Source organism: Thamnophis elegans, chromosome 10 (assembly GCF_009769535.1).
Source record: "Thamnophis elegans isolate rThaEle1 chromosome 10, rThaEle1.pri, whole genome shotgun sequence".
In the NCBI taxonomy this organism is placed as follows: domain Eukaryota; kingdom Metazoa; phylum Chordata; class Lepidosauria; order Squamata; family Colubridae; genus Thamnophis; species Thamnophis elegans.
The window spans coordinates 71,382,457-71,396,648 of record NC_045550.1 but is presented as its reverse complement, the minus strand read 5'-3'; the positions used below and the strand labels follow the sequence as shown (position 1 = coordinate 71,396,648).

General features: G+C 59.8%; 1 protein-coding gene across 1 annotated transcript in view; it reads right to left on the bottom strand.

Moving 5' to 3' along the window:
• Positions 1 to 1,929: 1,929 nt before the first annotated feature.
• OPA1 (OPA1 mitochondrial dynamin like GTPase) overlaps positions 1,930 to 14,192 on the bottom strand; it is a 51,611-nt gene continuing 39,348 nt past the window's right edge. The window contains exons 22-31 of the mRNA XM_032224856.1: positions 13,859 to 14,024; positions 13,181 to 13,333; positions 12,990 to 13,098; positions 12,557 to 12,636; positions 12,008 to 12,148; positions 10,742 to 10,858; positions 9,825 to 9,918; positions 9,024 to 9,134; positions 3,350 to 3,429; positions 1,930 to 2,286 (exon numbers count right to left, since the gene is read on the bottom strand). Coding sequence (XP_032080747.1) covers positions 3,362 to 3,429; positions 9,024 to 9,134; positions 9,825 to 9,918; positions 10,742 to 10,858; positions 12,008 to 12,148; positions 12,557 to 12,636; positions 12,990 to 13,098; positions 13,181 to 13,333; positions 13,859 to 14,024 — 1,039 coding nt within the window. The 3' untranslated portion in view covers positions 1,930 to 2,286; positions 3,350 to 3,361. The remainder of the gene's footprint in view (positions 2,287 to 3,349; positions 3,430 to 9,023; positions 9,135 to 9,824; positions 9,919 to 10,741; positions 10,859 to 12,007; positions 12,149 to 12,556; positions 12,637 to 12,989; positions 13,099 to 13,180; positions 13,334 to 13,858; positions 14,025 to 14,192) is intronic.

Here is a 14,192-nt window from a genome sequence, read left to right as displayed (position 1 = left end):
AGCTCCCCATGGAGATCCGTACCCTCACCACTATCCAGACCTTCCGCGCAGCCCTCAAGATCTGGCTCTCCCAGCAGGCCTGGGGATAGGCTTCCAATTCACCCGCCCGAGTGTTTGATTGTCGAATGAAAGTTGTGTTTTACTATCTTTTCTTTGTTCACATATTGTTTTGTTTTTGACCTTGCACCCCCCCCCCCCGTGGTTGTAAGCCGCCCTGAGTCCCCTCAGGGAAAAGGGCGGCATATAAATCCCAATAAACCTATAAAACCTATAAACCAGCCCCACGGAGGGTGGGGTGTGTGTGTGTATGTGTGGGAGGCTCACAAAGGCCATTCTGGGTTCTCCAGGGAGGGGGGGAAACATGCATGGAGGGGTTTCCCATTTGGGGAGGGGGGGAAGGGAAGGGGGTCTCTTCTTCCTTTAATTATTAACCCCCTCCTCTCATCCTACTCCCTCCCTCCACACCTTTTAGTTAAGGGCCAAGTATTTGCATCTTTATGCTATTTTATTTATTATTATTATTTTTATTTATTTATCTTGTATTCTGCCCACTCCCGGAGGACTCCGGGCGGCTCACAAAAGACAAAGGAAAGGGGGAAAACGAGACAAAGACAACATATTAAAAACAAAACCACCATTCACAATTTCCGTGGAGGTAAATGCTTCTCAGCTCCCCCCAGCCTGCTGGAACAGCCAGGACTTGGTGGCTTTGCGGAAGGCCGGGAGGGTAGTAAGGGTCCGGATCTCAACAGGGAGCTCGTTCCAGAGGGCCGGAGCTGCAACAGAGAAGGCCCTCCCCCGGGGGAGTCGCCAGCCGACACTGGCCGGCAGATGGGATCCGGAGGAGGCCAACCCTGTGGGATCTGATAGGTCTTTGGGAGGTGACTGTCAGGAGGCGGTCTCTCAGGTACCCAGGTCCGATGCCATGTAGGGCTTTATAGGTAGCGACCAGCACCTTGAAGCGGATTCGGAGACCAATACGCAGCCAGTGCAGCTCGCGGAGGATAGGTGTGACGTGGGTGTACCTTGGTGCACCCACAATCGCTCACGCGGCTGCATTCTGCACTAACTGAAGTCTTCGAACACTCAAGGGCAGCCCCATGTAGACCGCTATTCTCCATTTATATAATCTATAGGTTTTGTATACCTATAGATGATATATAGACCCGAGGTGGCGCAGTGGTTAGAGTGCTGTACTGCAGGCTACTTCAGCTGACTGCTATTTGCAGTTAGGCTGTTCAAATCCCACCAGGCTCAGGGTTGACTCAACCTTCCATCCTTCCGAGGTGGGTGAAATGAGGACCCGGATTGTTGTTGGGGGCGATAATGCTGACTCTGTAAACCGCTTAGAGAGGCCTGAAAGGCCTAGGAAGCGGTATAGAAGTCTAACTGCTGTTGCTATTCAGGTAGTTCTCAACTTACAACAGCTCACTCAGTGACTGTTCAAAGTTACAACAGCACTGAAAAAAGTGACTTATGACCATTTTTCACTTATGACCCTTGCGCACGATTTACATTCGGATGCTTGGCAACTGACTCACATTTACGACGGCTGCAGTGTCCCAGGATCATGCGACCTTCCCACAAGCCGAGTCCAGATTCACTTAATAACCGTGTCACTCATTTACCAACCGCAGCGATTCATTTAACAAATGTGAAAACGGCATCATCAACGCGAGTGGCGGGGGAGGCCCCTCTGCCCACGAGGACTGCAGGGAGAGCCCCCTGCATAAACCCCTGGGGACCATGGGGGGGGGGGAAGAAGGAGGGGGCTGCCTCTGCCTTCCTCAGCTGCTCTCAAGGGCTCCCAGGCAGCCTGGAATTGCTGGGCTCCCCTCCCTCCCTCCTCACAACGCCCCCAAGCCCATTCCCACCCGGGGGGGGGTTGGGGGAGAAACATCTGGCCCCACTGCACATACAAGCCAAATATTCATCACACAGATGCCGACGTTTTATTTGAAGCTCCTTGGCTTACACGTAATGGAGAAGGGGGGAGAGGCGGCCATCTCCGTTCGTCCCACCCTCAAAATAAAAACAGAATTGCACAATCTGGACACCCCCCCCCCCCACACACAAGCAGCCACTTCAAGGACGCCATAAAAGTCCAGGTCTCCATGATCCCCTCAGTTTCTGCTTCTCCCTCTGAGGAGCATCTATGAAGTGACCGTCTCCTTCTAAGAGCAGCCTTTCCTTCCGGAAGGTTCCAGGAGGCTCCAAGGAGTTCAGCAGAGGGACGCTCACCGTGTGCTGAAGGGCTTGGCCTCCCCGCAGCTTTTCCTTTTCCTACTGAAAAACAGAGGCTTGCAAATGAATTTGGGAAGGAAATATGGAATAGTCCCCTCCGTGTCTCCCTCCCTCCCTCCCTCCCTCGAGGCCTTTGGCTTCTGGCCAGCCCCGGCCCCCTCCTCTGCTCCCCTCCCACTCTGGGTCCCAGCCCCCCAGGGACTTCACGGGCAGGGACTGGGACGGCCTCCTGGGGAGTAACGGCTTCAAAGAAACTGTGCCGGAGTCAGAAGCTCCAGGGACGGCTGGGACCCCGATTCGCAGGCCCAACACTGGGGGTGCCAAGAGAATAAACAGAATTTCAAAATGTCTGCAGCGACTCCCAGCCATGCAGGTGATGGTTGCCTCGAGGGTGCTTTTTCCAACAGGCAACGGGGCCATTGTCTTTCCTTAAGGAGGAGGAAGAAGAAGGAGGTGTCACTTCTGATCCCAGAACCTTCCTTGTTCCTGGCATCTGGCATCCATCCTCTCATCCAAGTTGAAGCGTCTCAGATGAGAAGCAAAACCTCTCCTCCTTCTTCTTCTTCTTCCTCAGGAGGGAAAACAGCCCGGTTGCCTTTTGGAGAAAAAAAAACACTCCTTTGAGACAATGAAGAATGACAAAGTTAGGAGGGACTTTGGAGGTCTTCTAGCCCAACCCTCTGGTCAGGTAGGAGACCCCATGGCTGTCCAGCCTCTTCTTGAAAGCCTCCAGTGATGGCGCCCCCACAACCTCTGAAGGCAACTTCCCTTCCACTGGCTGATTGTTCTCCCCGTCAGGAAATTCCTCCTTAGTCCCAGATTGCTTCCCTCCTTGATAACTTTCCACCCGTTGCTTCTTGTCCCGAGGCCCCCAGGGGCTTTGGAGGATAGCTTGATCCACCCTCTTCCTTGGGGCAACCCCTCAAATGCCGGAAGGCTGCTATCATGTCACCCCCTGGACATACCCAATCTGTGAATCTGTCTAGTTTAATGAAATGAGGCAGAGTCTCCAAGGTCTCTCTCACACACACACACCAGCCAAGTGCCAGCTGTAGACGAGAACAGCCAACTCTTGAGAAGACCGACTGAAGCTCAGCAGCCTCACCTGGGGAAGCCGTCACTTCTCCTCTTGATGAAGGGCTTCAATGAAGACTTCAAGCTTCTCCTGGATCTCCCGGACTTTCTCTGGAAAAGACCCAAGTTCCTGCCTTTAGGCCCAGAGGAGGAAGAGGAGGAAGGGGAGGGGGGCTGCGCAGGGTCTCAGATTCCTCCTCTGCCCCGCCCATTGTCAGGGGACAGACTGTAGGCGACGTGGCTCATCCAGATGTGCTTCTTCCCACCTGCTTCGTCCTAGGACAGGGGGCACCAAACCTGGCTACTTTAAGACTTGTGGACTTCAACTACCACAATTCCCCAGCCAGCATGGCTAGGGAATGGCTGCCTAGGGAATTCTGGGAGTTGAAGTCCACAAGGCAAGTCGGAGATTGCTGATCAGATGAACCGGACAGAAAGCTGGGAAGACCTTAAATTAGTAGAGTTTTCATCTAAATCTCATCATTTTAGTAAACGCTAAATAGCAATGGGAAAAAAAGTTTGCACGATTGTGTTTGATAGCATGTATTATTTTCCTTTCCTGAAACTCCCAGAAGTGCAATTCAAACACACACAAATTGAGGGGGGGCTTCAAGGAAGGGGGGTGTGTGAGCAAAGTCCTGCCCCCGCAGCAGTGAAGCCCTCTATCAGCCAACTCCGAAGGGTTCCCCCCTCCCCTCACTGCTTCTCCAGTAGGCAGGATCTGCCAAAGGCCTTGGACTGGGAGCAAGTGGAACATTGGGGGGGGGGGGGGGGATCAGCTCCCCAGGAAAGTAATGAGCCTTACCCATCGGCCGTGAGAGGAGGCCTGGGATCCCTCGGGCAGGGAGGGTGCCAGGGGCGAAGACTGGTGGCTTGGGCAGAAGAGCCGCTGGGAAACGCAGCCATCCTCCCCCGCCGTCTCCCTGGCAGAGCCCGGCCCAAGACTGGAGGCAGACTCAGGGCAGATTCTGGAACTGGGAGGCAGGGAGGTGCCCGGCTGGCAAGAGGCAGTCCCTGTCCCCGGCCTCATTTCCTCGGGGGGCCCTTGAGCTGCGCCAGTCTGGATTCTGTGCCCACCCGGAGCCCTTTTCCTGCTTTGCCATCTTGATTGTGATTGCCGTTGTTTTTTGCCCACCTTGCCACAAGGCAGCCCCCTCCCCTCCTGCTCCAGAGGAGGAGGAAGGACATCAGACAAGGCCCCTTGGGGGGAGGGAGGGAGAGGAACACCCGGGTTCTCCCAACACCTGTTAAACAATTCCCCCCCCAGACCCAGAGCCCCTGTCCCAGCCGCAAGAAGCTTCCGCAGCAGCAGCAGGAGGCAGGGCTGCCGGGCAGTTTGCAGAAGAGATGAGCTGGCCCAGTGCCCCTTCTTCTCCCCAGCCCCTCATCTGGTCATGAATATCCCCCTAATCCTTTCGCCCAACATCCCCCCCACTCTTCCCGAGACAGAACGGAGGCGGCCTCGGCCATTCAGCGGCTTCAAGAGGCCCCTTCATCTCCCCACATGAAGCCCCGTCCTCGTGGGCCGCTCTCGTCTCCTTGGCATTAATCCCCTGATCCGGGGCTCAGCAACAGGCTAATTGATCTGTAATTAGGGCCTGAATACACAGGGAGAGCCAGCCGCGAGGGGGGCCCAGCCTTCAAGCCCCACCGCCCAGGAGGGGGAACCACCCGGGCCTTGCAAAATGCAGCCCTGGGCATCCCTAAGAACCAGCCCATCAGAATAGAGCGGGAAGGGACCTCGGGGGTCTTCCAGTCCAGCCCCCTGGCCAAGCGCTGTGCCAGTTCAGACAAGTGGCTGCCAGTCTCTTCTTTGAAACCTCCGGTGATGGAAGCTCCCACAACCTCTGGAGGCAAATTCTGTCCCACCGGTTAACTGTCCTCACTGTCAGGAAATTCCTCCCTACTTCTAGGTGGCTTCTCTCCTTGATTTAGTTTCCATCCCTTGCTTCTCCTGCTGCCTTCTGACGCTTGGGAGAATAATTTGGCCCCCTCCTCTTTGGGGCAGCCCCTCAAATACTGGAAGACCGAGGTGGTGCAGTGGTTAGGGGTGCAGCACTGCAGGCCACTTCAGCTGACTGCAGTTCTGCAGTTCGGCTGTTCAAATCTCACCGGCTTAAAGGTTGACTCAGCCTTCCGTCCTTCCGAGGTGGGTAAAATGAGGACCCAGACTGTGGGGGCGATATGCTGACTCTGTAAACCGCTTAGAGAGGGCTGAAAGCCCTATGAAGCGGTATATAAGTCTAACTGCAATTGCTATCTATCTATCTATCTATCTATCTATCTATCTATCTATCTATCTATCTATCTATCTATCTATCTATCTATCTATCTATCCATCCATCCATCCATCCATCCATCCATCCATCCATCCATCCATCCATCCATCTATCTATCATCTATCTATCTATCTGGGTGAAATGAGGACTCAGACTGTGGGGGGCGATATGCTGACTCTGTAAACCGCTTAGAGAGGGCTGAAAGCCCTATGAGCGGTATATAAGTCTAATAAATAAATAAATAAGACTTGCTATCATGCCCCCCCTGGTCCTTCTTTTCCCTGGACTGGCCAGACCCGAATCCTGCAACCGTCGTATGTTTTCTTCTGCAGGCCTCTGGTCCTCCCAGCTGCTCTTCTCAGCACTTTCCCCAAGCCACGGAGGAAGGGCTGCGGGTTTTGGCCAAGGCTGCTTGGGAGGAGGGTCCCCGGGGGTCCCCCCTCTTCTTCACAGCCCAGGGGAAAAGGCCAAAGCAGGAGGGAAGCCACCCAGGTCGCCCCTGGGCAGGCAGAACCCACCATCCATCACTGGCCGGAACAGATTGATGGGCATCCCCCCCACGGCCCCTCCCTCCAAGGCTGGGAACCAGATGGGGAGTGAATGGGGCAGCCGGTGGGTCAAGGCGGGGCAGGCAGGGCCGACTGTCGGAGGCGTTTGTGCTGCCAGCTGAGAAAGGGGTCAGGACAGGAACGGGGCGGCCAGGCGGGGCCTGGGGGGGGGGGGCTTTCTCAGTTGGGCTACAAAGGCCGGCCCTCTTCCCTGTCCCCCTGTGGGGAGGGAGGAAGAAGGGCTTGTGCAGCCTCTGCCACCGCCTGGGATTCCCCGAGAGGCCGAGAAGGGAATTCTTACCCCATTAGCTCATCGTGGCCAGGAAGCCCCAGGACAAAAGCAGCCAGAGAGAGGCCCTTTGAGTGGGGTGGGGAGCCCTTCAGGAAGAGCCACCCCCTTAATCAGGGCGAGGGGGGCACCCGGGGGAGGCTGGCACCCCTCACTGGCGGCCACTCAAAGGCCCCTTTGTCGGCCCCTGGGAGGGGAAGCACCTGATGCCAAAGGCTTCTGGGGGATTTCCCCCTCGGGGAGCCGGGAAAATCATGGGCAACCCCTGGAACACGGAGGTCGGCCTCCGCCTCTCTCCCGCTGCCTAAAATCCCCCGGGAAGAAGGTCTTGGCCAGGACAGGCTCCCACCAAGTCCAGGCTGTGCTTGGAGACGGCCGAGATACTCCCCCCCCCATGACCCCCTCCTCTGCACCCTCAAGGGAGGGCACGAAGGTCCCATGGGGGGCAACAGCAGCACCAGAAAACGGGGCTCAACAACCTCCACAACCTTTCCCCGGCCAGCGAAGTTGCCCAATTTGGAGAGCCTGGCTATGGAAGGGGAGGACGGAGGGCAGAGGCAGCGGGGGGAGGGCACCGTCCTGGCAGCTGAAGGGATCCACAGGCTGCAGGCGGAGGGGGGGCAGCCGTCCGGTTAAGCAACACTCTGAATCAACACCAGAAGCTCTTTGTCACACAAACATCCCAAACGCACAACCGTCCTCACCACCGTTTGTTGAGTGACCATTTGAAGGCCCTGAAACAGTGACACGACCACCGCGGCCTTCCCAGAGCCTCAGAGGGATGGGAATTCAGAGGCCACTGACTCGTGACGGTTGCCGTGTCCCAGGGTCACCCGATTCACTTAAAAACCGTGTAACTCACTTAACAACTGCGGCGATTCACAACAACTGTGGCTAGGAAGGTCGTAAAATGAGGCAAGACTCACTCAGCGCCTGTCTGTTGTGGCCCACCCGTACCTGGTCAATGTGCAGGAGAGGAGGGTGAGCCCCCCCTGCCCTTCAACAGCCTCCCCTTTTCGCTCCTCTCTCCAAAACGCTTCCTGCTTCTTCAGCCCCTGGCAGCCCCCCGACCACCCCCAGGCAGAGGCTGGGATCCCTGTGGGGTGACTTTTCCAAGGGGGCTGGATCAGCCACGAAGCAGGGCTTCTCATGACTTCTTTGCGTCCTTCTCACAAGCCCCCCCTCCCCTCCGCTTTAAGGGGGGCAAAGCTCTTAAGTAGCCCCCCGAAAGAGTCCGAGGCCGGCCTTGGTCAGGAGGGAGGGGCAGGTAGGGAAGGACCCCACCCCTTCCTCTTTAGGCAGGCAGCCATTGGATGCCTGGAGCTCAGCTGCCGGAAGCCTCACTCGATCCTGAAGAGAGGAAGCCCCCATCCTCCCCCAAGACCCCCGAGAAGGAGCCCGTTGGGGCCTGGCTCAGGGTCAGCCAAGGAGCCCAGCACTCAACTGGGAGGGGAGGGGGCTTCCCAGGGGCCTGTTGATTTCCCTCCTGGAAGAGAGGAAGCCAAGGCCCAAGGGGGGTTCTGGCAGGATCCGGGGCGGGGGGAAGGACTGGGGAGGGAGCAGCACAAAGGACTGCCTTCTTGGGGGGGGGGCAGCCCCTGCAGAGCCGAAGGGCCTTGGGGGGGGGGCTGCATGCGGTGAATGATGGCCGGGCCTCCAGGCAAGATCCCGGCTGAAAAGCCCCCCTCGGGCTCAGGCAGGCCCCGACAGGTGAGGGCCTTGGTGGGCCAGGAAAGGCTCCTCCTGCAGGAATTCAGCTGGGGGGTCCCCAGCACAAACACCCAGGGAGGCTCTGCTCAGGAGCTGGTCCCGTCCCCCCCCCCCGGAAGCCCCCCAGCCCTTGGCCTGGCAGGGCAGGAAGCTGGCTGCCCCCCCCCCGGAAGTATCTGCCTTTCTTTTGGGGGAGGGGAGAACACAGCAGCCCCTCTGGCAGCTGGGTGAAGGAGACCCACCCCCCAGCCCAGGGACCCTCCACCCCCTTTCGCCTGCCTGCAGGAGGGGGCCATGGGGAGGGGGGGCATGGGGAGGGGCGTTCCTGCTGGCCAAGAACGGTCTGAAGGTGGGCCATGTAGGCAGCCCCGCCTGTCCTGGGGGTTTACAAGGAGAGCCCCCCACCCTCCGCAGCTGACAGGGCAAGCCTCTGCTGATGAACAGAGAGCAAAGCCCCCTCCCCTCTAGCCATGACGGCTTCCTCTAATCGGGTAAGGAAACGTCCCCAAGGAAAGCCCCCAGCTCAGAAAGCACAAAGGACCCCCCCCCAATTGTCCTCTCCTTCCTCTTCCCCCTCCCCTTTGCAAACCCTCCTGCCTTCTAGCTCTGATGGAGTTACCTAGTCGGGTAATGAAACGTCCGCAAGAAAACGGCCAGGCTGAGAGAGTCCCACAGCAATTCCCTCCCCCTGGATGAGCCACAGGATCCGGGGGGGCAGCCACACCGCAAGGCCTTGAGTGGGTGGGGGCTCAGAGGAAGCGGGGACCCCCGGGGGCTGCAGACGCAGAGCCCCAGAGGCGCCCAGGGGGTCCGCTGAGGGGCTTAAGCCCAATCCCCACGCGAAGGGCCCCCTGGGCTGAGGGGGGGGGGGGTACTCACTGAGGTCCTCGGCCAGCTGCACCCGCTTCCCCGTCAGGAGGGTCATCTTCTTGCCAGAGTCCTCCGCAAAGTCCTCCAGCACCTCCTTGACGTTCTTCTCCAGGCGCCTCACTGCAGGGGGGGAGGGGGGGAGGGAGGGGGGGGGCTCAGTTTGAGCACAAGGGCCTCTGTGGAACAACCCCCCCCCAGGTGCCTCCCCCCCCCCCCCGAGGCCCTGGACTGGGCTCCGTCTCTGGGTCTCCTCCGTCCTCGGGGCCCTGCTTGTCCCAAGAGGCCACGGGACTTTCTTATCCTTCCCTTTGAAGAGGTTTCGCTTCTCCCCCAAGCAGCTTCTCCAGCTCGGAGGTCTCGGAGGAGGAGATGCGAGAGGCCTTCAAGGGAAACCGACAGACCCACCCAAAGCCCCCTTCGAAGCCTTGCGGGGGATGGGCATTTCTGCCGGAGGGAAGGGGAGGAAACCGGGGGGGGGGGAGCCAGAGCCCCCCCCCCTCCCGAGGGCCCCGGCATCCAGGGGCCTCTAGACGGCTCTCCAACCTTGGCAGCTTTAAGGAATCCCGGGAGTTGAAGTCCAGAAGTCCCAAAGTCGCCGAGGCCGGAGCCCCCTGCGCTGGGGAGGGTGGCCTTCAGCCTCCAGGGCTCAGCCCCCGGCAGGAGTGGAGGCAGCGATGCCAGGCAACCTCTGGGAAGGGCAGGTTTCCCAGCTCCTGGAGGGGCAAGGCCCTCCCCCCTGCAGCCCAGGCGGCCTCTGTCTGCCCCCCCCTCCCCAGAGGTCCAGAGAGAGAGAAAGGGAGGGGCCCCTACCTTCGGTGTTGGCCAGCTGCTGCCGGAGGGTGTTGGCGGTGATGGCCAGCATGCGCTGGATGCGCCAGAAGAGAACCACGTCGTTGCACTCCAGCTGGAGGACCAGAAGGAGGACCATAGCTGCTCATTGTGCTTGGGGGAGGGAGGGGCTGCAAATCCAGCCCAGCCCGTGAGCGTGTGGGGCAGGAGGCCGGGAGATCAGTCAGGGCAGCCGTCAGAGGATCCCACCCGCAAACGGCAGCTCCCCACAAAGGCCACCAAAGCCTCCAAGGGACCCTCTCTGGGCTCCTTCCGGCTCCTCTGCTCCTTCCACCCGGCCTATTTATCCACCGGTACGCACATTACAGCAACAGGGCCCCCAGCCCCCAATCCGAAAGAAAAGAGAGGAAGGAAGCCACCCCAGGGGGGCCTGGGGGCCCTCTAGGCTGCCCACTGAGGGAGGACATGGCTGAGCCCCGGACCTTCTTCCTACCGACTGCAGGGGGCCCCTGGGGCCCCTGAGCTGGGCAGTCTCCTTGCAGGCGTCACACGGATGGGGTTCCCTGGTTGGGTCCTGGGACGCCTGCCAGGAAAGCCCCAGGGGAGCCTCAGCTCAGCCCCGAGACTGCAAGGGTTCTCCTTTGGGGGGCTCCCCGGGGTCTCTCCCTGGCCTGGGAGCGGGGAAGAAGGCTGCCCTTCCGAGGTCCAAGAGGGCTTAACCGCAGGAGTGCCGGGCCGGGCGGCAGGAAAGCCCCGGGTGAGCCAGGGAGCCCTGTTTTGCACCAGACAAGAACAGCTGGAGCCAGGTGTTCGCTGCAAGGCTGCCCCCTGGTGGAACAGCACAAGAGTGCCGTCCCCTTGGAGCACATCCTGGCTGGGCTGCAGGAGAGCCTCCCCCCCCCCCCAGGCGGTTCCCCCCCCCCCCCCCCCCCGCTGACCTCGGAGTCCACGAAGTGCCTCTGGTAGTAGTAGAAGCCCCTCCGGCAGAGGTTGCAGTGGCCCAGGGCGGCTTTCAGGAAGTGCTGCCTGTAGACCTGGTGCCAGGTGTCCTTGATCTGGGAGCAGAGGGGCAGAGCTGGGTCAGCTGGATCAGCCCTGGGACCCCCTGGGCACAAGGCTGCCCCCCCCTGGGCCTGTGTGGGATTGGCTCCTACCGTTCTTGGAGGCCCTTGTGGAAGACCCTTCCTCTGCCCAAGGGAAACAAGGGGGGCCTCTCCTCCCCTCCGGCCTCTGGGACTCTTTCTCCTGGGAACCCCTGGGAAGAGGGGGGGGGGAGCTGGGAAAGTCCTGGAGGTCCTGAGCTTTAGGAAGCTGACACCCGGCAGGGAGGGAGCAGGAGGAAGGGGTGGGTGGGTGTGGAGACCCCCTTCCTTAGGTCCTTCTCCTCAGCTATCAGGATCCAGTGGCCCTCATGGGGACTGCTAAGGCCACACAGGGGAAGCCAATAATCACAGAGTTGGAAGGGACCCTGGAGGTCTTCTAGTCCAGCCCCCTGCTCAAGCAGGAGACCCTCTTCCATGCCAGACAAAGGACTGTCCAGTCTCTCCAACTCTAACCGGTCCCTTCTATCTCCAAAGCCTCCAGGCAAAGGTTTCCCATGCCCAGCCGTGCCGGACTCCCCCCCCCCCCCCACTCATCTCTGTTTCTCAGCCAAGGGAGCCAGAATTGTCCACAGAGCCCTTTTGTGGCTGTGCATTGAGGCACACAGAGCACTACGACCTTCCCACCAAAGTGGTACCTATTTATCTGCTCACTTTCAGGCTTCTGAACCGCTAGTGGGCAAGAATTGGTATGTGTGGGGGTGAGAAACGGGAGCTCACCCCATCGCGGGGGGCCTGGGTCTCGAACCCGGGCTGTCAGCTTCCCAGCTGAGGTGAGAAGCTCATCGTCTTTAACCACTGAGCCACCAGGCCCTCAACAGATCCTGGGCTCCTCCCACCTGGGCAGCCACGTGGCCATCAGCCGGGGCGGGAGACCCTCCAGGACAGGGGCCTCCAACCTTGGCCAATTTAAGCCTGGAGGACTTCAACCCCCAGCTTTGCTGGCGGGGGAATTCTGGGAGCTGAAGTCCGCCAGGCGGATAAAGTGGGCAAGGCTGGAGGCTCCAGGGGAGCAGACTTGGCAGGGAGCGCATCTCTTCCCCAAAGCCCACCTTCCCTGCCTCTCGGGGGTCCCAAAAAAGGTCGCAAAATGAGACCCCTTACCAAGCAGGGGTCCACCGCCACCCCTCGGGCCTCCAGATTCTTCCGGACGGTGGTGACCTCGTCGTTGGCCAGGTAAGCCGGATGCTCCTCATTGCATTTCATCATCTTCTCCAGCTCGTTTTTGGTTTCGTTGCGGATGTTCTGGCATGCAAGGAAGAGCATTTCCTCCACGGCCCCAAGCGTTTCGGCTGCTCCAGATGGGACCCTCCAGAACCCCCCCCCCAAATTTCCCCCTGGGCTTCTGACCCCGGCACAGGTCAAGGGGGAGGGCAGCCGCTCAGGGGCCTTCGGGAAGCCCCCCAAGCCCTCCGCGCTGGAGGAGGAGGAAGTGCCCCACAGAGGGAGGCTGAGGCTGAAGGCCCCTCCTCCAGCGTGATGCCCTCTAAGGAAGGTCCAGGAGACACGGCGGGGGAAGCCTGTTCCCCAAGGGCCCAGGAGCCAGAGGGAAGGCCGCCCTCCGAGAGGCGTGACTCGCACAGCCGGTCCCCCTTCAGGGTCTGCTGCAGGTGGCCACGATGGGCCGGGAGGAAGAGCCGAGAGCCACTTTACCTGCTCTTTGGTGCGCGTCACCCAATACAGCCACCTTTTCCTCCAGTCCGGGCCCACCATGTCTTCAATGACGGATTCCGCTAGGCAGAAGGGAGACACGGCCCTCCTCAGTCCCGGCGTCCAGAAGCAGGATAGAAGGGGAGCACAGCCACGTCCCAGAGGGGGCTGCCAAGGGACACCCCCCTTCCCGAGCCCCACTTTTGCACAAGAAGCAGCTGTGGCTGGGCCTTCAGAGCAGCAGCCATGAGGGGGTCCAAGAGAGGCTGAAGGCCCCAGGAAGGAAGGAAGGAAGGAAGGAAGGAAGGAAGGAAGGAAGGAAGGAAGGAAGGGTAATGAGACGGAAGGGAATGAGACGGAAGGGAATGACAAGGAAGAAAAAGAAAGGAAGAGAGGAGGGAGGGAAGGATGCGTGGAGGGAGGGAGGGGCACTCACTGTCCTTCAGGCGACTCTGCAGGGTCTCCTCCATGAACTGAATGGCGGCGTCCCACTGCTGCTTGTCGGAGATCGACCTGTCCTCCAGGGCGTTGTGCTGGATCACCCTCTGGCAAGGCAGAGCACAGGCATCAGGAGGGCCCCTCTTCCCGCCCCTCCCACCCCAAGGGAGTGGGGAGGGGGAGCCCTACCAGGCTGTCCTCCGCCCGCTCGTTCCACTTGTGCCGCTTGATGCTCTCCTCCTTCACGGCCTGCTTCAGCTTGTCGAAGATGTCGTCGTGCTCCCTGGCCTTCTGCTCGGTCATGAAGCGAGAGAACTCCTCCTGCAGGGTCTCCCAGGCCACCTGCCCAGGGGTAGGAAGGGCACCATGACCAACGGCAGGCAAGGCACCCCTGCCCTGCGCCCTCGCGCTCCGCTTGCCAGCCCCCCCTCCCCCCCACCCGGCTCAGATCCCATCTTCTCCAGGCATGGACCACAAGGGCCCCTCCAAGCTAAAACCTCTGGATGGGAGCGTGAGAGGGGAGTGGGATCTATTCCGCCCCCCGTTTGGCCCGGCCTCCTGTTCAGTGGAAGTTGCAGAAGGAGGGGTTCTCCAGGCAGGACCACCGCTCCTCTGCAGCAGAGGCCTTAAGACTTTCCGACTTCCTAGAATTCCCCCGTCGGCCTTCATGCCCGAAACCTCAGATCCGGCTTTTCCCTTTCTTGTCACCACTTGGCTTTGGTGAAACCATCCCTTTTGCTCCAAAAGCAGCCGAAGGCAGCTCTTTCCCGGGCACAGAGGGGCAACCTCTTCTGCTACTCGGCTTAGGGCCATCCTAAGGCGGGAGGAGGGGGGGGGGGATTTTCATGGGGGCCGGCCGCAACTCACCTCCACGGCCTTGTTGGGCAGCTGCTTGTCAGTCCACTGCTTGAGCCTGATGTCCACGGTGGTGTTGAAGGTGCCGGCGTTGAGAGACTGGGCTGCTGGAAGGTAGATGTTCTCGATCACGTGGGTGGAGACCCTCTCCCATAAACTCTTCTGGAGGATTTCCTCCCTGGTGGGGGAAGGCAGGGAGGGATGAAACCAGCGCCAGGGAAAGAGGGCAGAAAGTTTCCACAGGCTGCCCAGATTATAACAACAATCGTCAGCAGAGTCCGACAGTACAGGTGGTCCTCGACTTACGGACATAACGGGGCCCAAAATTTTCATTGCTAAGCAAAAG